Here is a 25,789-nt window from a genome sequence, read left to right as displayed (position 1 = left end):
ACAATACTGGGCGTTGGCCGCGCATGCGTACAACCTGTAGGACGACAGCTCAGGAGACTCAGCCGGCCCCACCCCCGCGCATGCGCGGTATAGAGAGTCTCGTGACACCTCCGCAAGGGTGTTGCCCGCCGGCCGAGCCCAGTCACCCGCCTTTCCCCTTCGCGCACGCGCGCTAGGGCCCCTTCCTAACTGCGTCACAACCGTCGCCGATTTTAAAATTGATTTTCGAGCTCGGATCCCTCTCGCCCATCGAGAGGGGACCCCAGCGCTGTGTTTCGCTAGCGGTTTTAAATCGGTTCTCGAGGAGCCGGCCGTTGGGTAAGAGGGAGGAGGGGGACTGCAGAGGACGGAAGCCTTTGTTCTCGCGCCGCAGCGCGAGCTGTAGGGGGGTGGGGCCGTAGGGGGGTGGGGCCGCCTATAAAAGGCGCCACCCGCGCGGTGTTCGGCCATTCTGGGGTCTGGTTAGAGGTGAGTACTTAGCTCTTAAGAGCGCCAGGCTGGGGTACAGGGTGGGGGCGCGCGGGGAGGGGTGGTGGTGGGAGCTGCTCTTAGCCCTTTTGAATGACCTTGGTGATTGATCATTTCTGCTAATTAACCTCCTGGGTCTGAGGCAGGGAACTGGGGCTTTTGATTGAAACTGGGTTTCATCTGAACCATGAAATTCCAAGCCTCCCCCCCGAAGGGTGGTTCCCCTAAAACCCCTATTTTCATTGTCAGACCCCCCTCCCCGATTTGCAAAAATTTACAACAGCCCAGGTCCCAGCGATTTAAAAAAAAACCCTGAAAAATACGTTTATGCTAAATTTTGTGGTTTTGTGGTAAAAATTTTGGAGGGAGGGGTGCCTTTTGTATCTAAAAATGCTCATTGTGGTGTTTTTTCCCTTCTTTTCTACTCCAGGTTGGTTTGGTCTTGAGACTGGCGTCGAATTTGCTACGAGAAAGAGAAAAATCCCCCCCCACTTGGTCCTTGGAAGACATAAAAAAGCAGCCACCATATTTTCGACCGTCCTTGGGAAGCCGTTCAAATTCTTTGTGACCTGAAGGAAACTGCCACTTAAACATACCAAAAGACCAAACAAAAAATAATTAGCAACAACCTGTCCTGATCCTTTTTTTAAACCAAGCAACTTTTTGCATCTCTTTATCTCGACAAACCACCAAAAATCCCCAAAAAGTTGCTGTATTTTTTTAAAGCCATGACCAAAAACAAATCAATTATTTTTTTTCCTTAAAATACACCACTTTAATCAAACAAAAAATAACAAACCTTGAAGCGCTGTCGACGAGAAAAATTATTGGATAGTAAGTGTCGAATTTTCAACCAACTGACCAAAAAAAAAAATTCCTCCTCTGTACCAAAAAGAATTAACGCCAGGAAGAAACCAAAAATGTGTATATAATTGAGAGGAAAGTAGGCTTTGTTTCAAAATGGTTAACCCTTAAAAGTCAGGCATTTTGCAAAATATGAATGCATATTTATAAGGAGTACGACGGTCTCTTATACAAATCCATCGTCTCCACGAATATGAAGGGTTAATGAGCTCCCACACAAAAGATGGCGGTGACTGAGCCATAAAGTATCGCTTCTTTGTGTGGGAGACGAGGAAAATGAGCAATCTGTACATAAAGATTGCAGGGTAAGGCTGTAAGTGGTGAGGGGTGCAAGAAAGATCTATGGCATTAGCCAATGATGGGTTGGTTTAAAAAATAGTTAACCTTACAGTGATATGTCAAATCCATTTCTATATTTTTTAATTCAATGTAATTGTTAGGTTTTTTTGTGTGAGTTTTATTTTTTTAAAACCCGGAATACCACTTTAATAATGTATTTGCATATATATGTAGTAGCTGGGGAAAAGGGGCAATTTTAAGAATTGGGTGGCAATCTAAAAATAAAGATTGCAAGAGACTTTTTTTTAAAAAAGACTTACAAAATTTGTTAAAATTCAGTAACTTGTATCTTAAAAGATCAGAATGAAATTTGATAACATTTAGACTCCAGTTATAACGAAATATAATGTGCTTTTAAAAATGTGATTCTCGCTTTCTATTTTCCCTTCCCTACTCAAAGATGGCAAAGCTGTTCTGTCTCCTTGTCTTTGTTTCTGGCAAGCAGCTTTTTTTTTCCTTTTCAGGTTGATCCCATTTTTTACCCCCCCCCTTTTCTTTTTTGCCCCTCCCATACTTCGGACGGGGACAAATTAGCCCCCCCCCCCATTGTGATGGGGAGATTCTGTAGTGAATCTTCGGCTCACGCTAATAAGAATTGGATTCCTCCCCTTGTATTTTTAATAGGTGTAGCTTTGTAGGATTGAGATTATAGGATACAAAGGGGTGTGTGTGTGTGTATATATATCTATGATGGGGGCTTTATTGTGTTATGAATTCCCTCTTAATAGATACTGAAGCCTTTTTGTTTGTGTTTTTTTTCCCTCCCCTCTCCCTTGTGCTTCTAAAATGGCGTCTGCCTCATTTTGTCTCTTCCTATACAAAAGCGAGAACCCATGGGCAGGGAGGTGATGTAACCAGCTCTGAGCAAACTCCTCCCACTGACTGACTTGCGTTTGGAGGCAGGGGATGGAGGGAATGAGATGCGGGTGGGGGGAAGGAGGAGGGGAATGCACCCAGCGCGTCCCCCCCTTTCCTCTTTCTAAACTGTTCTAACCAAATTCCGCTCCTGGCTGTTTCATCTACAGGAATTCTCTAGGTACAAGTTAATATATTGAGTACAAAGTATGATCCTAAGTCCACCAGGTTTCTTTCTTTTTATAGGTTTCAACATAACCCATGAGTTTGGACCTCCGCTCTCTTACTTGTCTGTCTTATCTGGCTGTATTCATAACTTACATTGGTTTCTATCCAGCTTCCATGCTCAGTAAAGCAGATGGTCTGCTTTGTCTCCCTTCTACTTTGGGATTTCACTGGTACCTTTTTTTAGACTTTCCGAAGGGAAGTGGGGGAGCATTCCTCTTGATCAGTTAATGTAATCTGATTTGTTATAACAGATGTGAAATGCTATCACTGGACTCCAAAGGTGCTGTACATAACCCACAAATCTGTTGTCAAGGATATTCTGGAGGTGGGAGGGGTGCGTGCATTTTCTCCAGCCACACACACCCCAAGTGTCTTGTTGGGCAGGGGAAAGGTAAAAAGTCTTGTATTCAATTAATTTGCCACATTCCACAGTGCCATAGTTCCTGTACAATGTACTAGGAAAAGAAGTGATCATTAGGAAAAAAAGGGAAGCCCTCATCAAAGGGAGGGGAACAGCCACAATTCACGGGTAAGCAAACCTTTCTGGTATTAATTACATTTCACAACCTTCATTTCTGTTCCAGACCACTTTGCTTATTTCTTTTTGATTATTCTTCCATTGTCAACTCCGCGCAGTGACATCGACTGATGCATGCAGAGGCTGTAAGGATATTTTGAGTCTTGATTTAAGAGCTTGCCAATCTGTTAAGACAACTACAAATTTAATTTTTTGAGACTTTGCATTAGAGAGATCTGGTTTCTGTTACCAGAGCCAACCCATTGGATCTGCATGAACGTCAGATAGCTTGTAACGAAGGAGAAGCTGCTTTTGTGACTGAGATCTTTTTTTTTTAACTGCTGGATTTTTTTTCTGGACTGTTTCCAACATGAAATGGGACTTCACAAGGCAGATTTTTCAAACCCAGCAGGTTAAATACTTGCTGCAGTGTCCAGTGGTAGCATTTCATGCAATTTAAAGCAATTCAGCATTTTAGTCTCATGAGGACTGAACGGTATACAGCCTGTAATGGCCTAATCCTGAAGCATTGAGCTGCTATCCCATTGAAGTCATTAAGAGTTCTGGGTGCTGAGTTTCTCTCTTGGGATTGGGCCTTAGTCGCTGCATGTATAGTGCAGGTAGGATGAGGTAAGTTGTATGTAAGCAACAAACTTAGCAAAGGCCTTGTAGAGATTGTGCTGACAGGTGGGTCCGCTCAAGACTGGGACCATTTGCTGTGTTGCAGTTGTGTGCACTTCTAAATTTCGAAGCACACAGAAGATTAATGGAGGTGAAATACGCTAAATAAGGAAAATAACAAAAGATCCAGCCAGAGAGATTGATGAAAGCAGCAATGGCTCTTGCAGCCTCTTAATAGGAATAGAAAATCTATTTAATTTTTTTGAGAAAAACATTCAACTAGAGGAAAGCTTTTCTTTTTTATTTTAAAGCAAACTCTAGGAAATCCATTCAGACATTTAAATAAACCACACGCTTGATAAGCTGAGATTTGTCAGGCAAACTTTTGAAACTGGGATCTGTGTCTGTAAAAGCTTTTTCTTAAAAGCATCTGTAGACTTCATTCTAGAAGAAAATGAGATCCTCAATTTCGGAGATTTGAAGATGGGGTTAAAAATCAACGAAGTGAGGCTAAACGTGGGGTGAACACACAGTGGGGACTGTCAGTCAGGTAATAGGCCTGATAAAACTTTCTCTTGCCAGAAGCCTAAATGATTGCCAAACTAGCTGAGTTTATTCTATACAGCCAGTGATCTTTTAAAGATAGATCAATAGGGGTCTGGCTAAAGATGGCTTTTAAAAGTATTTTAATACCACACTTCTAAAAAAAAAATCCCAATACATGAAGTTTCTGTACCTTAGTAGATCTTGGCAGGCGTTAAGAGCACCTGATGCTTACTGAAAAAGGAGTGCCGCTTCTGTTTAACAATTCTGTTAATAGGATTTATGTTCTAGAAGTCATCTGCTCCTGCTGTCTGTCTTCCCTCACCTTCCTGAAGTTGTAATCTCATCGTCTCACTCATGTGGGTGAAGATATGAGAGGGGGTTGGAGAAGTAAGACACTGAGATGCTAAAGGGACAAAGATACTGTGCCAGAAGCTGAACCCTTTGCTGTAGCCTGGTGACCTTGACAGTCACCGGCAGGTTCTCTGTCACATTTGACACCTCAGTTATGCTGAGAGCATATGTGGACAACGTATTGTAAAGATCACTTCTGATTTGAGGTAGCTTGGCCTCTAGGTGAAACTCAATTTAGCATTTAGACCCCAGGGAAAATAATTGAGTTTTGAGGAAATTAGCAGGTCTCTGAATACATAGGGGGGTCCAGATCTTTAAATGTAAAGATCTGGCTGAATTTAGTCTTGTTTTAACTCTTCTGTAAGTCACTTCAGTGACTACTTTGTCCTTCCTTTCAAAGGGAAGGGGAGTACTTGTGTTTTCTAGATCCAAACTAATCCTCATTTCCTTGCCATAGGAAGGGGAGGATTGTCCTGTTAGAACACAATGCTGGGAGTCAGGACTCCTGGTCTGTGCCTAGATTTGGAAAGAGTGTAGATAGTCCCAGAGGATTTGTTCTTGGGGCTCATGGGTTGTGTGTCTTTTGATGAGAGTGTGGTAGTTAGGAAAAGGGGTGGGGGTGTCTGGGAGTCTAGACTCCTGGATTCTAACCCGCTGGCACTGAAATGGAGACATGAGCAGATAAAGAAAAAGCCACAGGCTCATTTTCCCCTTCCCCATCCCTGCTGGGGACTGAAGTGGGAAAAGGCTGTGAGGCTTACTTTGTTACTCGAGGGTTTTGAGAGCCTCGACTAGAAGGTGTTACAGAAGAGTTACTCCATCGGGATGGTTTTAATCATGATTTAATGAACAGCTGTTTTTGTAATGTTACAGTAACTGGCAGTCCTCAGTCATTCCCCAGGGTTAGGGATTAGAATACCAAGTCTTAAAAATCCTTTGATATATATTAATAGGATATGAAGATGTCTGTCTTCATTGGAATAAAATCCTGATTTCTATCTCTAAACTGTAAGTACAAAACAACTCTCCCTGTGGTCTCCAGTCATATGGGATCAACTTCTCAGCTGTACTGGAACACTACTTGTGGAGGGGTTTAAATCCTAATAGATCAGTAGCTGTGCTTTGCTTGTGATATGTCCTCTGTATCTTTCTATCCCATCCAGACCCTCAAGGCTCTCTCTGTGCCATGTCCATAGCTGCTTGTAGCCCCTCTGGATATGCTTGCTTCAGTAAATCCCATCACCCATAGCATTCAGAAATTGACCCAGTCTCTGCAGGATTCCTTTGTCTTTGGGGGCAGGAGCACGCAGCTGTCTTTCTCTTAAAATGGCACAGCCATTGTAGTTTTGATGCTCTTTATGTCAATACTGACTGGCTAGATCGTGGCAGTGGATAAATATAGGTTGCTCTGAAGAGAGTCCCTGTTGTATGACCCACTGCTTAAAATCAGCTCCCTGTGTCTTCCTTGGCTTATTATTGCCCATAGGCGCTCTCGTTAGCACTGGGAGAAAATAACTAGATCCCTTACAAAGGGGTGAACCACAATTCAAATCTAACTGGACTAAAAACTTTTCCATCTTTTTCACTCTAGGCTCCCAAGAGATGGAGTTTAAAATACAAGGCTGAAATCGTAACATCTAAAAATGCCTTTACCTGTGTTTAACTTCAGCTCAAACCCAAAGGATGTTTTGAAATCTGTCCTGGGGAAAAAGTTTGTTACTTCCTCTATTTCTCACAAAGGAGGGAGCTAGTTCATATTTTGTTTCTATTCAATTTCACTTCTGGTTCTCTGCCCTTAAAGCTGCAATGTTTGGGTTGCAAATTGGTGGTTGTTGAATTTTGCTGAACTTGTTAATCTTGTAAATTTTAGTCTGCTTAAAAATGTCTTTGTTCTTGTATCCTTTTAAGTGATAGTGAACCATTTCAATGATTCATGTCCTAGGATAACTTTTTTGACTAACAAGTGTGTACCTAATGCAGCTCTTCCCCTTACCAGCTTGACCTGTTCTGATTTTTGTCAGAAGGAAGTAATCTGTTGACTCTCATACATTGACTGTACCTTGTAAATGATCATGATATTTGTGTATTTACAGAAACTGCCTTTAATGTTGGGTAGAAATATGTAAGAATATTGCTTAAAAGTTCACATCACTAGAAGCGTTTCTTGCACCATATAAACTGTAGGCCTGATGTTCAGACTCTGACTTCATTTGGGATCCCAGATGGTTAGGATTTCTGAACATCTATCCATATTAGGATTTGGAGATGGAAGCTGATATTTGTCACGCACTCTGTTCTGCAAATACCACAAATTGGTTTCTGTCCTGCTTCAGGACTAGTTCAGCAAACGTTGTCAATGCTTTATTGTTTAATCAGGATCAGAATTAATGCTTGGGAGACTTAAGCCACTCACAGTTGAATCACTGCTTTTTTTGGTTAAATTCAAAGTGCAGCTCTACTCAGAGAAGCAACTCTGTAAAAGGCATTGTGTGGCTTTGTTTGTCCCTGAACTCTAGATCCTGTTTAATCAACTGGGAAATAAAGATGGCTTTCTGCCAGCCCTGCAAATTCAGGCTGGGATTCAGTTGTCAAGCTGGGTTCAGTCTTGTATTCATCAGGAATAGATTGTCCAAATTAAGTTCTGCCTTCATTTAACCTGATTTCAGTAAGCTTACCCAGATGTGACTGCAGTCACACTGCAGCTCATGGGTGAGCCTAAAATAGAATGTGGCATGCTCCTTTAAAGCCTTTTTGGTTCTGTGGGGCTAACAGGGATCAAATGTGCTATTGTTAAAGTTAGCAGATCTGACTCTAATACGCACAGGAACCAGAGAAGATGCCTTTAGTCACTTTAAAGAGCAGAGCTATGTCTTAAGGCGTTTTAGACTAGATCGCCCATTCCTTTCAGTGGAAGTGAACAGACATCATAGCTAAATTCTTTCCTGTTCAGTTATATTGTGCTTACCTTTGATTAGCATTGTGTGCCATAAACAGCTGCAGTGCTCCACACCAGAGGTGACTGCATTTCAGGAGCTGGAGTGAAGTGACCAAGCTGTAGCTTGTTTTTCTGGGAAGCTTGCTGTCTGAGAGCAATGTTTGTCTTAAGCCTGCTCCTTCCTGTGTCTGGCAGTGGAGTCTAAAGTCAAGCTTGGTTATTTCCATGGCCAACAGCAGGCCAAATTTTCTAACCAAAAATTCCTTAATTGCAGAAAGCCTAATCTATAGCTCAGTGCCCAGAACATGTGCAGATCTGAGCATTCAAATGCAGTGATTAATGTTTCTTTAAAAATAAAACACTAATGCCAGCGTATGACTAACACCATAGGATCTGTTTGGGGAGCTAGGAGGAAAATGGTTGCCTATTTACCATTTTCAATTATGTAAATTTCACATGAGGCATTTGTTCTCCATGAAGCAGGGGTATGTTGACCAGCACTCTAGCACAGGTTTTGGTTTCTCTTCAGCCACTGGCACTGAAATCAAATGCCCTTTTTGGGGAGAAATGGATGGAGACATGCTGCTTGTGATGTGAACTTCTAGGGTGCATGCAAAACAGAAACTCTGGGCAAAGTCATGAACATTATATCTGTTTTTCTAAAGCTTTGCCAAGAGTTCCTGCTAAAACTGTTGACCTTAGACTGCAGTTTCCTCAAGTTAACAATAGAAAAGCTGTTTTCCTATAAATGCAACTTAAAACTGTTCTTTAAAGTGTTTCTCTTCTGAAGCATGTTTCTAAAATGACATCTTGGCAAGTCACAGATAATGCCTTTCTCATCTAGCGCTTTTCATCAGTAGATCTCAAAGCGCTTCACAACCTTCATAGTCTCTCAACACTTCTGGGAGATAGAGCAGTGCTGTTATCCCCGTTTTACACATGGGGAGCGTGAGGCCTAAGGTCACATAGGAAATCTTGTGAAGTGGGGAATTGCACAGAATTGGGAACCATAAGTTATAGTGCTCTAGCACTGCACCCATGATCCCATATTAAGATGTCTGATTGCAGAGCCAGATTTGTTGAGCTCTTGACACTGAGGACCGAATCAGACCAGCAGAATCTCTCTAATGGAGATGCACAAGCAGTAAAAAAAGCTGCTGATCTGATCCTGGGTTGGGTTTGTAAGGAGCCAGGTAGAAAAAACCTTCCTACATGTGTAACCTGACACGCTTGATTTGGGATCATGGACACACAATGCCATTTCATAGCAGCTTTTCAGAGTGGAACACTATTTTCTTTTTAGCTGAGCTGTCTGACACTACAGTAGTCCATGTTCAGGGTTTGTAACTTGGTCATGCTGCTTCAAGCCCCTTCCAGTTGACTGTGGGTCAAGCTATTGGCCCAGAGAGTGGGATCAAACTAGACGTGTAGTTGGCTAAAAGTGGACTTCAGTCTAAATTAGGCTTAAATGTGTAACTGAAACCTTAAATATGCTTTCTGATGTTTCAGAGGTGAACTGCAGAGGTCTTGCTCAGAGGTTTTCAAACTGGGGGTGGTGACCCCTCAGGAGGTCATGAGGTTATTACGTGCGGGTCACGAGCTGTCAGCCTCCACCCCCTGCTTCACCTCCAGCATTTATAATAGTGTTAAATGTAAAAAAAAAAAAAAAGTGTGTTCTTAATTTAGAATTGGGCTCACACTCAGGCCTGCTGTGTGAAAGGGGTCACCAGTACAAAAGTTTTAAGAACCGCTGCTGATGAAGGCTTGAGTTTAGGATAGGGGGTCAGTCTTTTTAGGAGACCTACAGAGCTGTTAGATAAAGGGGAAATAACTTTTAGCTGTGCTTCGGAACAGAGGTGCCATCAGGTTTGAGGCACAGGACTCCTGGGCTCTAGATTCATCTCTTGAGCAGGGAGCCTGGGAGTCAGGACTCCTGGGTTCTATTCCTGGCTTGACTACAGACTTCCTGTGTGATCTTGGGTAGATCATATAACCTCTCTCTTTATATTTTTGCCTATAAAATGGGAATATTAATTTGGTTCCCTAAAGATACTTAAAGTGAGGGAGAAAAGTGTATCTAGTTCTTAAAATGCCGAAACTTCAGGCTTCCCTGCTGGATGAAGGGACATAAGTACTATAAACAGGTTTAGACTTTCTATTCAAGCGTTAATACCTTGTCTATCACTGTGGTACGAGTACATATTGAACATTAATTCAAATGTAAGCTGTAGGGACCAATGCTGAAGTAGGAGCCTTCCATCTGACTTCATATTTCTAACCACTGGCTTCACTCTACTTGCTTATTTACACCTCTGTCTAGGTGGATTGCCAGGAAATCTGCAGTTTGGATTTCTCTGGCACTTGGGGGGGGTGGGCGGTATTTTGTCAAAGTATGAGATTTACGTTTACATTTTTAACAAGCCAGTTAGCTCTTAGCAAAACCTTTGCAGTTTGCCTTTTAAACAGATCTTCAAGTTATCTTTAAAGAAACTTGAGCTAAACTTGCCATTAATCTTTTTTAAAAAGCTTTTAGTAAGTTTCCATGAGTGCTATAAATTCCAGTAAGAGCAAGCATCTCTATCTGTAGCATAGGCAACCTCAAATGTGTCAAGCTTTAGCAGTGTGCCAAAAAGTGAAATTGAATAGAAACACATCTTACTGTTTGAGCTGAGAAATATTGGAAGTAAATAGCATAAACAGTAAAGAAAAAAAGTTCTAGCTTTTTCTTTTAACAGTCTTTTGATTTTAGTCTTGGTCAGGCAGGGGAGGGGTTGGTAATACAGGAAATTTCTTTTAAATTGTCTAAAAACCGGTGATCTAATATTTGCTCACAGTTGCCGAGGATATGGCTGCCTTATTCTTCCCTCTGGTGTCCTTTAGTCCAGTATTGCACTGATCAGAATAGTTGCGTGTGCTAATAGACAGCTCTTGCAGCCCGTTGTCTGTGCATATAAATCTGGTGCATGTGTAGTCTTTATTAATAGAACTTAAAATCTTTGCTGGGAACCCTGAACAGTGGAAGCTCCCACTCTTCTTTAATATGCCCTGTAGCGCCTGAGGGAATTCACGTGCTTGCAGACCTTCCCGCAGCCTCAAGGCAACAAAGTGGAATCCTTATTTGTTACCTTGGTCAGTTCTGTGTATTCACCCTTATACTGCCAATGAAGCGAAGGGATCTCTTATTTGTAGATCTGTCTAGACTTGCAACTGTCTTAGGTCTGTATGATCCAGTGTCTCCTACTCTCGTAATCTAGTACCCAGTCTTCCAGCATGGAGTACAATCAGGGCATCTTGCGGGATTTCCCTACTGGGATGAAGTAGCCATGGTTAAGTTCTCCTGTGTACATAACTGTATGTTTGATCTCTTGTGTGGATGGTGACAGGTGTTGGATTGGCAGCCCTGGAGACTGAAGTCCTCTCTTCACCAGCAAAGCACGTCTGAGCCTGGCAGCAGCACTGCGAGCTTTTTTTCCTGCCGAAGCGCATTCACCTTGCGTGTGGAGGATACCACCTCTGGGGGGTGAGAGGGGAATTCAGTCTCCATGGCCTGTCCCGCCCTCTGCCTTTCCACTGGGGGCTGCAGGCACAGAGATTTTTCGGCATGGAAGCCTTGCAAGTGGACTGACACCCCGTACCCCCAAACTGATTCCCCCTCCAAGCTACTGAACAACCGTCAGCTGGTAACAACTTTCCATCGCTCCCAACTGTCTAGTTTTGTTCCACTAAACTCCTCTGCCCAGTAAGTGATGGTGGATCTCTGCAGTTAACTTGGAGAGAGACTTTATTGGGGAGGAGTTCACACCAGACCTTGGAAGAGCTGGCTGTGGTTGGATATTTTTCCCCTCCTGCTCGGAGAAAGGACTTTGCTGAAAAGGCAGCGACGAGGGGATCTCTTCCTTCCTTGTTGAATCCAGTCTCGATCAGCCTGCCACAGCCAACAAAGTTCTGGAACTCAGCCATGCTGCCCATCTGTGTGTGTGTGTAAATTCCCCCTCCTCGCGCCAACCCCTCTGCTCCCCCAAGCAAAGCTGCATTGGCAGCCTTACACACAGCCCCGTTTGTTTCAGTGCTGCGTCTCGGAGTCTATGCCTCATGCAGCACGTGTGTAACTTACCAACGGGGAGTACGTTGCCTTTGTGTCACTAGCTACCATTGACACTAATCATTCCTTGCTGTACAAGACGGGGACTATTTACGCTAGGCAGCTACACTATACCTTCACCCCACCCTCTGAATAAGGGTAACATACAAAGGCAGATCTGTGTTGCTGAAGCAGACCCAGCCAGTGTGTCTCTAAGCAACGCCCCAGCCATGGTCCTGCTTGTCCACTTTGGTTGTAGTTTAACCTGTCTTGTGTTACAAGCTTCCCAGATAGGTTAATGTGACCTCATGCTACTGCCTACCCACTGCTCTGTACTGCAAGCGGTTTTCATTCCAAGGGCTGAGTGCAGTGTCTCCTAATGGGAACCCTGCTCGTGTTCCCTGGGTTGAGTGTTAATGGGAGGCTGGGCTGCTGCATCCAGTCACCTGTAAACTCTGCGCTTCCTGTCTGCACCAGATGTAAAGAAAGCCGGTACTAAGGGGAAGTAGTCTCCGTGCTCTTAAGCCACTGCTCAATTAGTCATTTGTTGCTTATGCATGCTCCACTTTTAAGAGGGACAGCAATAGTGTATTCACTTTCCACCCCCCTTTGCCCAGGTTGACTGACACCAAATAGCCTGACTAAGCCAATGATTCCTGGTCTCTGCAGTCCTCCAATCCCATTTACTCTTCTGTAGTGTAGGAGCCTGTGACAGAAATACCACTGAGACTGGGCTCTGATCCTCCCTCTGGGTGTGGGAGGACAGTCTGCCTTGCTTGCAAATCACTTTAAAGGGCCGTGGCCAAGACAATTTCTCCAGTTAGTCTCCTCAAACTGACACTTCTACCTTACTCCCAGGGTGTGGCTGTTCTTTCCCTAGGGTCTGAGACAATTTAACTAGCCTGGGCAATTTCACTTTCCCAGTCTTTCATTTCTCAGTTCTAGGCCGGGCATGCGCCACATGGGAGAGTTGTGTGTGTATATCCAGTGGTGAAGGCCTCTCTTTCCAATGAAATTAACAAAATTTATGAAAACACTTAAATGGGACAATTTTTTAAATCAAATTTTGGGTGAGAAAGCCTTGCCAATGGCCCTTTAACTCCTCTCAGAGTCGTATCTGAATCTCCCACTAATGGAACTGAATTTTTTGCCAGCACCAATTCACGCATTTAAGACACACTGTTTACTGTTAGGGTATCTACAATAACCCCTTTACATGCTAGGGATTCATACCATCGTTGGTCTTGTTGGGTCTGAAGGACCTAACAGAAACGGTAGTGTGATAATGTGTAACGTTCATGCTCAATGTCCTGGCAAACAGGATAATTTATCCATGCATGACTGACTGCATCATCCTGATTTTGGGGGAGAGTTATAACTTCATATCGGCCATTTGCCAGTTTCCTTTGAAGAACATTGTTTTCCCAGCATCCACCCTGAAAGATCTGGTGTTCCATACAGAGAAGGGAGCTCTGTCTCAACCTAACCCCCTCCCCTTAATAGATACACGTTTTTATTCTAGTAAAGCTAAAACCAGTTGAACAATAAAGCCAGACAGATTAGTTTCAACAGAGCATGCTAGGTGAAATCTAATCGGCTTGTTTCAGGGTGCCTTCCATTTCGGGATGCTATGAAGAATTGCATGAAGGAACAAATTGGCAGAGTGTTTCCCATTGCTTTGCTTTTGTGTCCTCTGCATTTTTTTGTGGATCTGTTGAATTTTTGCTGTTTAAACATGTACCTGTAACTTGGTGCATTACATTTCCTAAAAACCAAATAAACTTTGTAATTTACAATCTGTAACTTGTGGATGTTGGAAATATTATGGAGGGAAAATTAATAAAAACAAACAAACAAACCCCAACCTGTTAATCTTTTTTAATAGCATAGGCCAAAATACTTCCTGTTGATTATTTTTATGTCTGGGTTTTTCTTCCAAACCAGTCCCCTCTATTTTAAAAAGAAAATTTATTTAGTAACAGTTTAGAAGATTTACTTCTGCAATGACTCTTTCTAACAAATGAGATTCCAACACAACCCACTGCTCTGTCAAGTAGAACCTCTTTTTTTTATGTAGGTAATCAAATTTAGACTGATTGAAACTTACAGCTGCTGATGTATTTTTAGGCCCCATTCTCATAAACAACATTGCATCTCAAGTCAATATTAGCTTTGGTTATCTCTCTAAACCACTGAATATTACAAGGTTTAGATCCACACCTCTCTTCTGATCATGGCCTATTCGGATATAAATTCTTTAGTGTGCAATAACTCCTCAACTAAAAATTAGTCTCAGAAAAACATCAGCATTTTCCACTGGGGTTAGTCTAAAAAAGACAATATCAACTTGAAAACACTATTGTGTGTTTGTTTACAGTTCAATAAATGGCATCTTGCCATAAACTTGTTAGCCTCAAGGTGATTGAGTGGGAACATGACTAGAAATCCCTTAGTCCTCCCTGCTCTGGGTTTTGCCTATTTTGCCTGTTTTGCCCAATTGCCTATCCCTTTGTCCTGTTTATTTCCTAAAGGCTTGGGGGATACTTGAAGACAGGTTGGCAAAGAAGTAAACCCTGAGTTCAGATCCATCCTGGTTAAGGCCCAAGAGATAGATATGTATATGTGTGTGCACATGTAACTACGAGCGTGCGGTTAGGGAAAAGAATTCTAGTTTTCAAATGCTGGGAACTGATGTTTGCCAAGTGTGTTATGCTCTGGGTTCTCTTGACTGGTGGCAATGATAGGATAATACTTTGTACTTATAGTATCTGTACCCTTCCTGATCAGGTTTGGATTCCACTTACCAGTGCGATGATATCTGTGCGCTCTTTGCTGAGAGTAACCTTTTTTTTTCCTTCTTCCTTTTTTTGCCTCAGAACTGTCCATCATGGGCTCTGGACCAATTGATCCTCATGAGCTCCTAAAAGGATTAGATTGCTTCTTGGGGAGAGATGGAGAAGTCAAAAATACAGAAGGAGTCACCAAGATTTTCAAGTAAGTCCCCAGTTTAAACGTGTGGTTTGACGAATTCTTAGCATGGCAGGACATAATGTAGCAAAATCTCAATTTCCCAGACCAGAAGTAAGCAGCTGGTGTGGTGTGAAAATGACCCATCAGAGCAGAGCTGTTTGATTGTTTTAAGTCTTTTCCCTTCATAGTCTTATTTATTTATTAGATGCTAATCTGCTTGTATGGTGGTCGGCATTAAAGTTGTTGGGCTTTTTAAGACAGTGTAGGGGTTTTAGTTACGCAGAGGCCAGATTCTCAGCTGGTGGGCATCAAAATAGCTCCATTGGAGTCAATGGAGCTGCCCTGGTTTAAACCACCTGGGGGATCTGGCCCCATTGACTTCAGTGGAACCACAGCTGACTTGCACCAGTTGGGGAGTTGGCCTTGGGTTCCATCATCTTCAATGGAAGATGTGATCCAAATCTCCTAGGCTGCTTTGGAAACATCAGCCTTGCCTTTCTTGTAACTGCGTCCTCTTGTTTCAGAAATGCATCCAGTTCTCTTCTTAAATGTTATCTGATCCTGGATCTCAGTGGAAGTCCCTTCTGTAGGTTGCTTGAGGGCACTTCAGTGTATTCCAAGCACGCCTAGCATTTGTTCCCAAAGCTCTCCCACAACCGCCTTGTTCTTCAGGGTGTGGATGAGGCACTGAGTAGCTGTAACTGCCCTATGAAATATTTAACTCCCCAACCCCCTCAGAAACCCTTCTCCAATTAAAAGGATGCGTGTGACGTTTGCAGAACATTTAAATCTTGGGCTAGATCCTCAACCGGAGTAAATTAGTGAGGCTCCCGAATTTAATGGGAATCCCATCCACTTTGAGCCAGCCATTGCCCCAACTGGGGCTGGATTGGAGCCAGTGCCTGCTGGAGCAGAAAAACCTCCTTCCCATCCCCCCCTCAGCCAGGCTGTCCCCCACCAACCTGGGGCCAGATTGGAGCCAGTGCACCACAGAGGGGAAAGAAGCCATATGCTGTTCCCAGATGAGTCCTGTTACTCCTTCTTCTTGGCCCCCGAGCCTACGGAGTCTGATTTTGTGGCAGTTGGTTGCCATGTGCTCTGATCTCTCTGTACTGCATCAGCTCAGCTTCTTCCTTGCCTCTCTCCCTTCCTGCTTGCAGCTTCATGAAAGACGCCCAGAAAATGGTCAGTCGCTGCATCTACCTGAACATCCTGTTGCAGACCCGGGCGCAAGACATCCTGGCAAAGTAAGAGTCGTGGAGGGTTCCTTACGGAGAGTGGGGACTGGGGGTCAAATTATCCCTAGCTCTGGGAGGGGAGTGGGGTCTAGTGAGTTAGAGAAGGGGGAGCTGGGAGTCAGGACTCCTGGGTTCCCTCCCCAGCTCTGCCGCTAACTGTGACCGTGGCTGGGTGTCTTTTCCTCTGAGGTGCAAAGTGGTTCTCAGGGAGGTTATGGGGTTTTAGTGACCCATCTCTGGCAGGTGCTTGGAGATCAATCCTGGGCTGTAAGGAGTAGGCAGAGACAGTTCAAAGTTTGGCTGTAGCCCATGGCGTGGGAAGGGTATGACACCAGCACTGACCTGGATCTACTCTCTTCCCAGGTTCATCCGGGTTGGGGGTTACAAACTTCTCAACACTTGGCTCACCAGCTCCAAGGCATCCAGCAATGTGCCCCTGCTGCAGCAGATCCTGCTCACACTACAGCACCTGCCCCTCACTGTGGATCACCTGAAGCAAGTGAGTAAAGCTGCTGGCGCTCTCCCTTCACAGTCAGTGCTGACCACGGTGGCCCAGTGCGATGCTAGGGGGCACTGTGCTGCAGGGAACAAGGTGGGGACGCTGTCCCTTGCGGTCAATGCTGACCATAACCCTCTGTCCCTCTCTGATCTTTTCCAGAACAACACGGCGAAGCTGGTGAAGCAGCTTAGCAAGTCGAGCGAGGACGAAGGTAAGAGACCGCCCTATTGTGTGTGTGCGCGCCATGCCTCCTCCCGTCTGCAGGAGCTTGGTGCGAGCTGCCCTGCTCTAATCTGTGTCCTCTCTCCCCTTGCAGAGCTCCGCAGACTGGCCTCCATCCTCGTCAGCGACTGGATGGGCGTCATCCGCTCCCAGAGCAGCGCGCAGCCTGCAGGTGAGTCACACCCTTGAAACATGCATAGGAGACCTTGTTTGAAATGATGGGGCCCCAGCCGTCTTAGCTCGGGCCCCTCAGCCCACTAGTGGGTGCCCTCCCCGCACCATCCTGGGTCTGTCTTCTCTAGCGTGAGATCCCTGCCACTCTACTGCTCAGTGGCTCCTCCCATAATACGCTTCTCGTGTCCATCCTAACCGACGTGGGCAGACTGTGGGCTTTTCCCTGGAGCCTGAGGGTGGAGAAGCTCTTGCAGTGGCCTCTGCCTTTGGGACTTGAACCCTCCCCTTCCCTGCAGAGCGAGACAAGAAAAAGCGGAAGGAGGAGAGTAAGAGCAAAGCACCTGTCCAGGAGAAGCCTCAGGAGGCCAAGGCAGAAGCCAAGGCTGAGGAGACACCGGAGAAGAAGAGAGAGAAGCCAAAATCGCTACGCACCACAGCACCCAGCCATGCCAAGTTCCGCTCCACTGGTGGGTACTGGGAGGGGCATCTCTCAACTCCTGGGGGGAGTAGGCCTGATCGAGGGCAGCAAGCTAAGAGGCCTCAAGTGGGATTCTGTATGGCTGTTCCCCAGTTGCCCCACCTAGAGGTGGCTCTGAGCAGTGTAACTGTGCAGCTGGTCCCCACTTGCCCCACCTCAGAGGTGGCTGCATTTCTCTGCTGGGTGACCTATCCCAGCTTAAAAAGCCTTTGGGATCCTTGCAGATGAGGTACTATGAAAATGTGGGCTTATCCCGGTGCTGTACTCTGCTAACCTGAGTTCTGCTTTGCCGTAGGGTTGGAATTGGAGACTCCCTCACTGGTTCCTCTAAAGAAGAACCCCAACGCTGTAGTGGTGTCTGAAAAATACAACCTGAAGCCGATGCCAATAAAGAGACAGAGGTAGGTCTGAGCGTCCCGCCCTGCTCTAGGGAAAGCATCCAGACTTTATGCCTGTGGCTTCCTCTGTCTGCCTCACCTTTCCACTCTGTTCCTCAGTCCTGAGAAGCACTCTGTGTAGAATTGGGAGGCAAGACTCCTGGGTTCCCTCCCTGTCTCTTGGGAGGGGAGTGGGGTCTAGTGGTTAGAGCAGGGGTCTGGGAGGCAAGACTGAGTGCTGAGGGGATTTGCCCGAGACCCTGTGTGTGGTACAGGCCCAGCATTGGTATCCTTCCCCAAGCCGCCCCTTCAGCCCCCTGCAAAGCAGCTCTAGGGTTGTGCTGTGCTTCCTATGCTCTTCTTCACACCAGATCGCCACATGATCTGGGCTTGCCCGCTCCTTGCTCAGGGCAGCATCTGACCCCTTTCCTGGGTTGTGGCCTCAGTACCATGTCTGCTTTTCCCTCTCACAGCACGTCCGCCCCCTCTGGAGACAACCCACCAGTAGAGAAGAAATACAAGCCTCTGAACACCACCCCCAACAGCACCAAGGAAATCAAAGTCAAGATCATCCCTGCGCAACGTGAGTACACTGAGTCCCCGGTAGTCAGGATGCCTGGGTTCGGTCATCATCATCGGGAGGGGAGTGGGGTCTAGCTGGAGTAGCGGGGTTGCAGAGGTGGGGCTGAGAGTCCGGACTCCTGGGTTCTATCCCTTGGCTCGGGGAGGAGAGGGGAGTGGGGTGTAGCATAGGGGAGGGGCAGGATAACACGTGAAGTTGCTGGTGCTTGGAGCGTTCAGTTTCTGTAACCTGTTTCATTCCCCCTTCTTCCCCCCCCCCCCCCTGCAGCAATGGAGGGCTTGGGCTTCCTGGATGCCCTTAACTCTGCCCCCATCCCAGGGATCAAGATCAAAAAGAAAAAGAAAGTCTTGTCTCCTACTGCAGCCAAGGTACAAACACTTCTGGGTGGGGAATGGGGGATGGTTGGTTAGAATGGGGGGTGCTGAGAGGCAGGACCCCTGGGTTCCATCCCCAGCTTGGGGGTGGGGCGGGGGGTCTGGTGGGTTAGAGCAGGGGGCTGGGAGGCAGCACCCCTGGGTTCTGACGTCAGCAGTGAGAAGGGTGTGGGGTCTGGTGCAGGAGCTGGGAGTCACTGGTTCACTTCCCATTACGCTGATCCCACATTTCTCTCTGTGTCCCAGTCGAGCCCGTTTGAAGGGAAGCCAGCCCCAGAAGCGAGCACTGCTAAACCATCCTCGCCAGAACCCGCTACTGCATCCGAGCCGATGGAGGTGGATCGGCCCGGCACTCCTGTGCCGGCAGTAGAGGTCCCAGAGCTGATGGAGACAGGTAAGGATGGGGAAAGCGTTGGAGCCAACAGGTTCTGTTGTGCTAACCCCGGGTGGGTGGTAGGTGTCAACCCAACATCCTGGCTGTGTTGGATCAGACCTGATGTTTCCACCCAGGAGGCCGTAAAACCCCATAATGCATGTGGCCAGGTGTGCCATGCCAGCTGGGGTACAGCTGCCTTGGCAGAGGGGGCAGCCCCTGTGTCAGCTCAACTGTGGGGCTGGCAGGGCTGTCTTCACTGGGGGTCCTGGGTTGGGCTCAGGAGGCATTGGCGCCAGCTGGTAGATCCAGGCTCCGTGGGTGTGTTTGTCTGATTGCTCTGTGTCCCGTCCCTGCAGCCTCGTCCGAGCAGAACTCTGATGCCAAGCCACCCGAGAGTGCAGCTGACTCCACTCAACTTACCAAGAAGGGCAAGAAGAAGAAGACAGTGAGCTGGCCTGAAGAGAGCAAGCTGCGGGAGTACTTCTACTTCGAGCTGGACGAGACTGAGCGAGGTGAATACTGAGGAGGGGGCCTTTCCCTCTAGGGGGCACCAGCTCCAATCCGGCGCTTGGGGTATGGGACATGGGGCCTTTCCCTCTAGGGGCTGCCAGCTTTGCTCCGGCGCCAGGAGACTACCTGGCTTCTGCGGGTGGGAGAAGGGATACGAGGCCTTTGAACTCCTATTATAGAGTGGGGTGTCTCACCCTTCCTATCGGCTGTACGGCAGTGGCCTGTCTGTCCCCTGACTAAACCTCTCCCCATTTCTTCTCCTCCCCCTGGCAGTCAACGTGAACAAGATCAAGGACTTCGGCGAGGCAGCCAAGCGGGAGATGCTGAAGGATCGGGAGGCCTTTGAGACGGCACGCCGGCTCAGCCACGACGCCATGGAAGAGAAGGTGCCCTGGGTTTACCCCAAGCTCATCGACCTGCCTAACCCCCTGGTGCAGCCAGGCAATGGCAGCCGCGAGAAGTTCACCCAGGCCGAGAGGGAAAAGGGCATCCTGCAGGAGATCTTCCTGTCAAAGGAGAGGTGGGTGTGGTCCTGGGGGGCAGTGCAAGGGATTGGAAGGATACTGGGGTCAAGGCCGGGGCACCATTTTCCATTTGCACAGTGTAGGTTCTTTGTCCCCCTCTAATGGCTGCACCATGCAACAGCCAGTGTATCAAATTTAGGGCCACCCACCTGAATTCAGCATGGCTCTGTTCCTCTCTAGCGGCATATGAACCAGCTGCTGCCTCTGAGCTTGTCGACTTGGTTGTTTGACGCAGGGAGCACAGACCCTGCTTTCAGCTCCAGAGATCCCGCAGATGACCTCACCTGGGGCTCTCTTGGTTGCTGGGCATCAGGATCCCCCTCTGACCCTGCTATCTTTGCTTCCCATGGCTGGTGGATGCTGGGTGGGTGTAGACCTGGCCTGTGAGGCCATGCTGGAGCTAAGGGGCAGGGGGGAGGGGCATTAGGCTGTGCTGACAGCCCCATCAGTGGTGGGCTACGACCACATGTCTCGGTGCTGAGATCTGATGGGCATCTCTCCTCTCCACAGCGTTCCAGACAGTCCCCACGAACCCGACCCGGAGTCCTATGAACCCCTGCCGCCCAAACTCATCCCGCTCGACGAGGTATGTCTGGCCCAGGGCCCCGGGTTCTCTATCCTGCTTTGGAGGACAGAAGGAGGGGACCTGTTGGGTTAGAGCAGGGGGATTGGTAGTCAGGACTCCTGGGTTCGCTCCTCACTGTGGAAGGGGTCTAGGGGTTAGAGCAGGGGGTTCATTTCCCAGTTCACTGGGGGCCCTCCCCCGCTCTGTGTCTGTCTCCCCTGTATAAACGGGGACGGGCTAGAGAAGGGCAAAGGCCCAAGAACCCAAGCGCCCAGCCATGACCCCCAGCCCCTAAGGCTGGGGCGTCCTCCTTGCCCTCAGCCCGTCCTGACTCCAGTGTCTCCTCTGTCCCCTCTCTCAGGAATGCACCATGGACGAGGCCGCCTACCAGGAAGGACTCGACCCAGCCGCCGCCTCGCAGTCTCCCGATGGAGCCGGGGCCTCCAAGCTGCCCCCAGTGCTGGCCAACCTGATGGGGAGCATGGGGGCCGGCAAGAGCCCTCAGGGCCCCAACCCCAGCTCCTCCATGAACGTACAGGAGATCCTCACCTCCATCATGGTAATTGGAGCTGCTGTGTAGTTTGATTGACCCTACAGGCTTCCCGTAGTGGGAGGGTCCAGCACCAAAAGGGTAAACAATGAGCCGTTCTATGGGTGGGGCCTCACTGGCCCATCTACCCCCAGAGCCGACCATTGCTTCCCCCCCGCCGCCCCACCACTGCTGGAGTGGACCATTGGCCTGGTCTCCCTGCCTCCAGCTTGGTTGAAGTTCCAGCGTTTTGGGGGGGGAGGGGAAACTCAGAAAATGCACCAGCTGAGCAATAGTTGGGGTGGGGGGATGCATGGGGGGGTGGGACTCTTTCCTGTCACCGCCTTCTCCCAAAGCAGTTGGCTCAAGCCAGCCCCTGGCCCCAGCTAGAGGGTTAATGGACTAGCACAGCGCCCTAGAGTTAGAGGTCAGAGAGAGCTGAGGGGGTGTAGTGTGTGTGGGGGGGGGGAGGAGAGACACTCTGTCTAACCCTGCTCCTCCTCTCTCCCTTCCCTGCACAGGGCGGGCCCAACAACCACAAGACAGAGGAGCTAATGAAGCAGCCGGATTACTCGGACAAGATCAAACACTTGCTTGGCAACCTCCAGACACAGCCCCCGGGGCCCTCAGGAGGTAAGAGACCTGTGGGGGGGCACTGACCTTCTTCCCACCTCCCTCTTCTTCTAGGAGAAAATTCTGTTCTGCCGGTCGCCTTCTGGCTTCTGTTTCTCTGCCTTCTGTCTGTCTCGACGGGGCACCTGGGCCTTATAAACCATCCACTCCTACAGTTCTAGGGGCTCTGGCAGGCGGGTAATCGGAAGGACCTGATCTTGGTTGATTCAAATGGCTGGTGCCAGGGTAGAGCTGGTGCACCCAGCATCCCGATGACATCGTAGGGGTGCGAGTGCGTGTCTGTGTGATTTCCCTTGCTCTGGGGGTTCCAGGAGAGGTGGCCTTGTAAACATGTCCTGGGTTAGGATCGGAGGTTGCCTGTGAGGGGATGGGAAGTGAATCCCCCACCCCCTTTCCACTTCCCATTGTAACCCCATTGGCTGTATTTGACCCCTCTGCTCTCTTGTCTTCCAGTGCCCCACGGGCTGCTGGGCCCAGGGCCCCTCGCCAATGGATTCCCACCTGGACCAAAGAACATGCAGCATTTCCCTCCCGGGGGGCCAGGACCCATGCCTGGTAAGGAGGGAGCTACCATCTTCTCGGGGTGGGAGGACACGAGTGTCAGACCTTCAGCTGGAGTGTGCCTGAGTCAGTAGGGAGTGCTGACCCCAGTGCGGTGCCAAGGGGCGCTGTGCTGTAAGGAGTGGGGTAGAGGCTCAGTAGGGGACACTGCCCTGGCGTCAGTGCTGGTGCCAATGCCCCAGTGTGGTACTAGGGACCACTGTGCTGCAGAATGGGGGGCTCAGTAAGGGGTCCTGTGTGGCATGGAGCAGGGTGGGGGTTCAGCAGGAACTGTCTTTCTGCCCTGGGTGCTCAGACGGGGGGGTCTCTAACCTTTGTGCCTCTCTCTCCCCTAGGTCCCCACGGTGGCCCTGGGGGTCCCAACATGCCCCCAGGTCCTGGCATGCCTGGCGGGCCCAGGATGATGGGCCCTCCACCTCCCCAGCGAGGCGAGTTCTGGGATCCCCCTGATGGCGGCATGCGGGGAAACCCCCACGGGGGTATGCGAGGGGGTGGCCCCGGCCCGGGGCCTGGACCAGGCCCTTTCCACCGGGGACGAGGCGGGGAGCCCCCCTTCCGGGGACGAGGAGGAGGCGGGCGCAGCGGCGGCCCCCCCAATGGCAGAGGCGGGCCCCCTAACAACGGCATGGGTGGAGGAGGCGGCCACGGCGGCGGCGGCCATGGTGGAGGCCACGGAGGCCATGGTGGAGGCCACGGCAGGGGCCACGGCGGCCATGGTGGGGGCCACGGAGGCGGCGGCCATGGTGGGGGCCACGGAGGCGGCGGTCATGGAGGTGGCCACGGAGGAGATCACGGCAGAGGCCACCCAGGGGATCACGGCCGGGGTCATGGTGGAGGCCACGGAGGAGGTAATTGCAGGGGGCTTGGCTTGCCCTCTAGGGGGAGCAGAGGGCCTTGGCTTTGGAATGGCCCTGCCCCTTTGTGGGAGGGGCCTGTGAGTGCCCCCTCCCCTCCCCCGTTTTTATCCAGCCGGTGGCGAGGGCCGATGGGGGAGACCCAGCATGCATTGCACCCATTCGATCCTGTGGGCCCCGCTCCTTGGGGGCGGGGCCCAGAGTGGCAGAGACCCCCTATGGGCCTGTGAGAACAAGGAAGACAGTTTCAGCTGCAGCATTGCATGCTGGGAGCTGTAGTCTGCTCCTGGCAGCCTGGGTTAGGGTGGAGTGTTGCATGCTGGGAGCTGTAGTCTCTCCCCCATCCTCTGCCCTGCTCTGCCACCCCTCTGGCCGTGCCCTGCTGCCGTGGCTGACCTGCGCCCCGTTTTCTCTCACGCAGACATGTCGAGCCGCCCCGTGTGTCGCCACTTCATGTTGAAAGGCAGCTGCAGGTACGAGAACAACTGTGCCTTCTACCATCCCGGAGTGAATGGGCCGCCCCTGCCGTAGCGCCCGGGGCCCTCCCTCCACCCTGCCGACACCCCGTGAAACCGCCCAACACAGCTGCCCCCCCCCTTCACGGACTCTGGGGTGCCCGCTGTCGGACTTGGGCTCTGAATCCACCATTTATGGCTTCTGTGAGGCCTTGTAACGCCCAGGGGGGAGGAGCAACCCCCCCCCACGGCTGCTGCTACTGAGGAACCACTGCGGGGGGGGGGAATATCCCCCCGCCACTCCGCTCCCTCCTGTGTTGTTTTAATCTGATGGAGGCGCTGATGGGACCTGACTCTGCGCCCCCCAGTGACTTTTTGCAAGCACAAGAGCCGCTGTCTGCTCTGGGACCTGGGGGCGAGGGGGGGCAAAGTGGGTTGTTACCACTGTGTGTATCTCTGTGGAACCAGCAAAGGTGTAAAGAGAGCGTTGCCCGGCTGCCCCACCCGGCTCCGGGCTGTGATCTGTCCACGGGTTCGCCAGCTGCAGATCTACTCTGAAGACATTTTGCCTGGGGAGCCTTGGCCCTGAGGAGCAGCCGGCCACCCCATCTGGCTCCCCCAGAAATACTGCCTTCCCAGGGCACGTGGCCAGGAGACTTCTCCCTCCATCTGGCAGCAGCAGGATATCAGTCCTTCTGTTGGGGAGGAGAGGGATCCCTTAACCACTGCCCCCCATCCACTGAGCAAAGGGGGTGCTTGTTAACTTCACCCCCTCCATGGGGTCATGTGTGTGAACAAGTGAGATCAGAGCTTCTCCCCTTGCTGTAAATACCCTTCCCCATCCCACTGACGACTGCAGACACGTGACTCCCCTTGGTGCTAGCGAGTCGTTGGAAGTGGGGGGGACATGAAGCTGTTTTCTGTGAAAACGGACGGACTTTATTGCTGTTGGCATCTGGGGGCTTGGTTTGTTTCCTTTCCATTGTTTTATTTTTTTACGGTCTCTCCCTGAGACATGGACTGTCCTCCCCCCACCCCACCCCACTGGTGCAGCCTCCCCCTTTTGTTTTGTATATTTTGTACATTAGTAATAAACATGGTGATTAAAAAAAATGGATCATCTAATTTAACCTTGGTGTCTGTGCTGGCTGTGTGGGGAAGGGGCCATCTCTGTGCATCTGTACAGCGCCTGGCACAGCAGGTTCAAGGTCTGCAGCTGGAGCCATGAACACTGCCACACTCATGAGAGAGGTGCCCTGCTGCAGCTTCTGTCTCTGCTCACTTCGTTTCGCCACTGAAATAGGAATGAGCCAGATGCACAGGGGAGACATTTCCTCGTTCTTACAGTCCTGCTGATGGCTGAGACGCAGCAGGGTCCTGGGAGTTGGACTCCGATTCCCACTAGCGAGAATCCTTCAATCCACCCTGACTTGGTACAGTGCTTGGAACCCTGGGATACCTACCCAGGATGCAATGCATGCAGAACTGGTACAGTTGTCCAACACGTCCCTTTACAAGCCCTTGTGTTCAGTTGCTTATAACATTGCCACGCATCATCCGTTTGGGCTGAAGTTTTCCACGCTGCGTATCCTCCTTAGGTTGAATATTTGGGAGAAATTTCAGCCAAAATGGTTCAGCCGTTTCCAAGAATGAGGCTAAGGGCAAGCGTCTTATTTTGCTCAAGCTAAAACGGTCTGGTGACCCTTTCTTTGAGAAGCTCTAGTCTCCCCGTGTTACAGAGCAGGGACTCAAAACTGGGCAAGGGCGTAGGAACATTTTGCTTAAATTTGGCCACATCATAAGCCTTTGAAAAATTGTGGCCTGCACATGCTTTAGATTTTAGCTGCTAAGTTCTCCAAAGATCCTGTGTGTGGGCTCCGGCCTAGGGCTGATCAAGTGTTCCTCTGCGACTGCAGTTCTGGGCGGACTGTGCTGGGCTCCGGCCTGGGAGCAGAGAGCAGGCAGCCTCCCTCCTGCGCTCTCAGTGCCCCTCTGCTGGGCCCAGGCAGTGTGAAGGAGGAACCCACCCGATTCCCATGCAGAGGGGACAAGAGGCAGACCT

At 49.3% G+C, this 25,789-nt stretch overlaps 1 protein-coding gene across 4 annotated transcripts; it reads left to right on the top strand.

Moving 5' to 3' along the window:
• The first annotated feature begins 299 nt into the window (after window positions 1-299).
• Window positions 300-24,857, top strand: PPP1R10 (protein phosphatase 1 regulatory subunit 10). 4 transcript variants are annotated; one of them, XM_073311125.2, is made up of 20 exons: window positions 300-318; window positions 899-1,302; window positions 14,682-14,799; window positions 15,936-16,022; window positions 16,377-16,512; window positions 16,672-16,723; window positions 16,829-16,906; window positions 17,205-17,375; window positions 17,682-17,787; window positions 18,237-18,346; window positions 18,614-18,714; window positions 18,967-19,114; window positions 19,453-19,608; window positions 19,880-20,126; window positions 20,641-20,716; window positions 21,057-21,254; window positions 21,746-21,857; window positions 22,311-22,412; window positions 22,754-23,266; window positions 23,694-24,857. In XM_073311125.2, the coding sequence occupies exons 3-20, from the start codon at window positions 14,693-14,695 to the stop codon at window positions 23,801-23,803; spliced, it is 2,610 nt and encodes an 869-aa protein (XP_073167226.1). In that variant the 5' UTR covers window positions 300-318; window positions 899-1,302; window positions 14,682-14,692; the 3' UTR covers window positions 23,804-24,857. The 4 variants fall into 4 exon arrangements, with proteins under 4 accessions (XP_073167226.1, XP_073167225.1, XP_073167224.1 ...); XM_073311124.2 differs by lacking the exon at window positions 300-318 and adding an exon at window positions 382-468; XM_073311123.2 differs by lacking the exon at window positions 300-318 and having other exon boundaries at window positions 505-1,302.
• Window positions 24,858-25,789: the final 932 nt, after the last annotated feature.

The sequence above is a fragment of the Lepidochelys kempii genome, chromosome 14 (assembly GCF_965140285.1).
Source record: "Lepidochelys kempii isolate rLepKem1 chromosome 14, rLepKem1.hap1, whole genome shotgun sequence".
NCBI lineage: Eukaryota > Metazoa > Chordata > Testudines > Cheloniidae > Lepidochelys > Lepidochelys kempii.
Note: the sequence above shows the minus strand (reverse complement) of the source record. Positions and strands in the feature narration are given on the sequence as shown.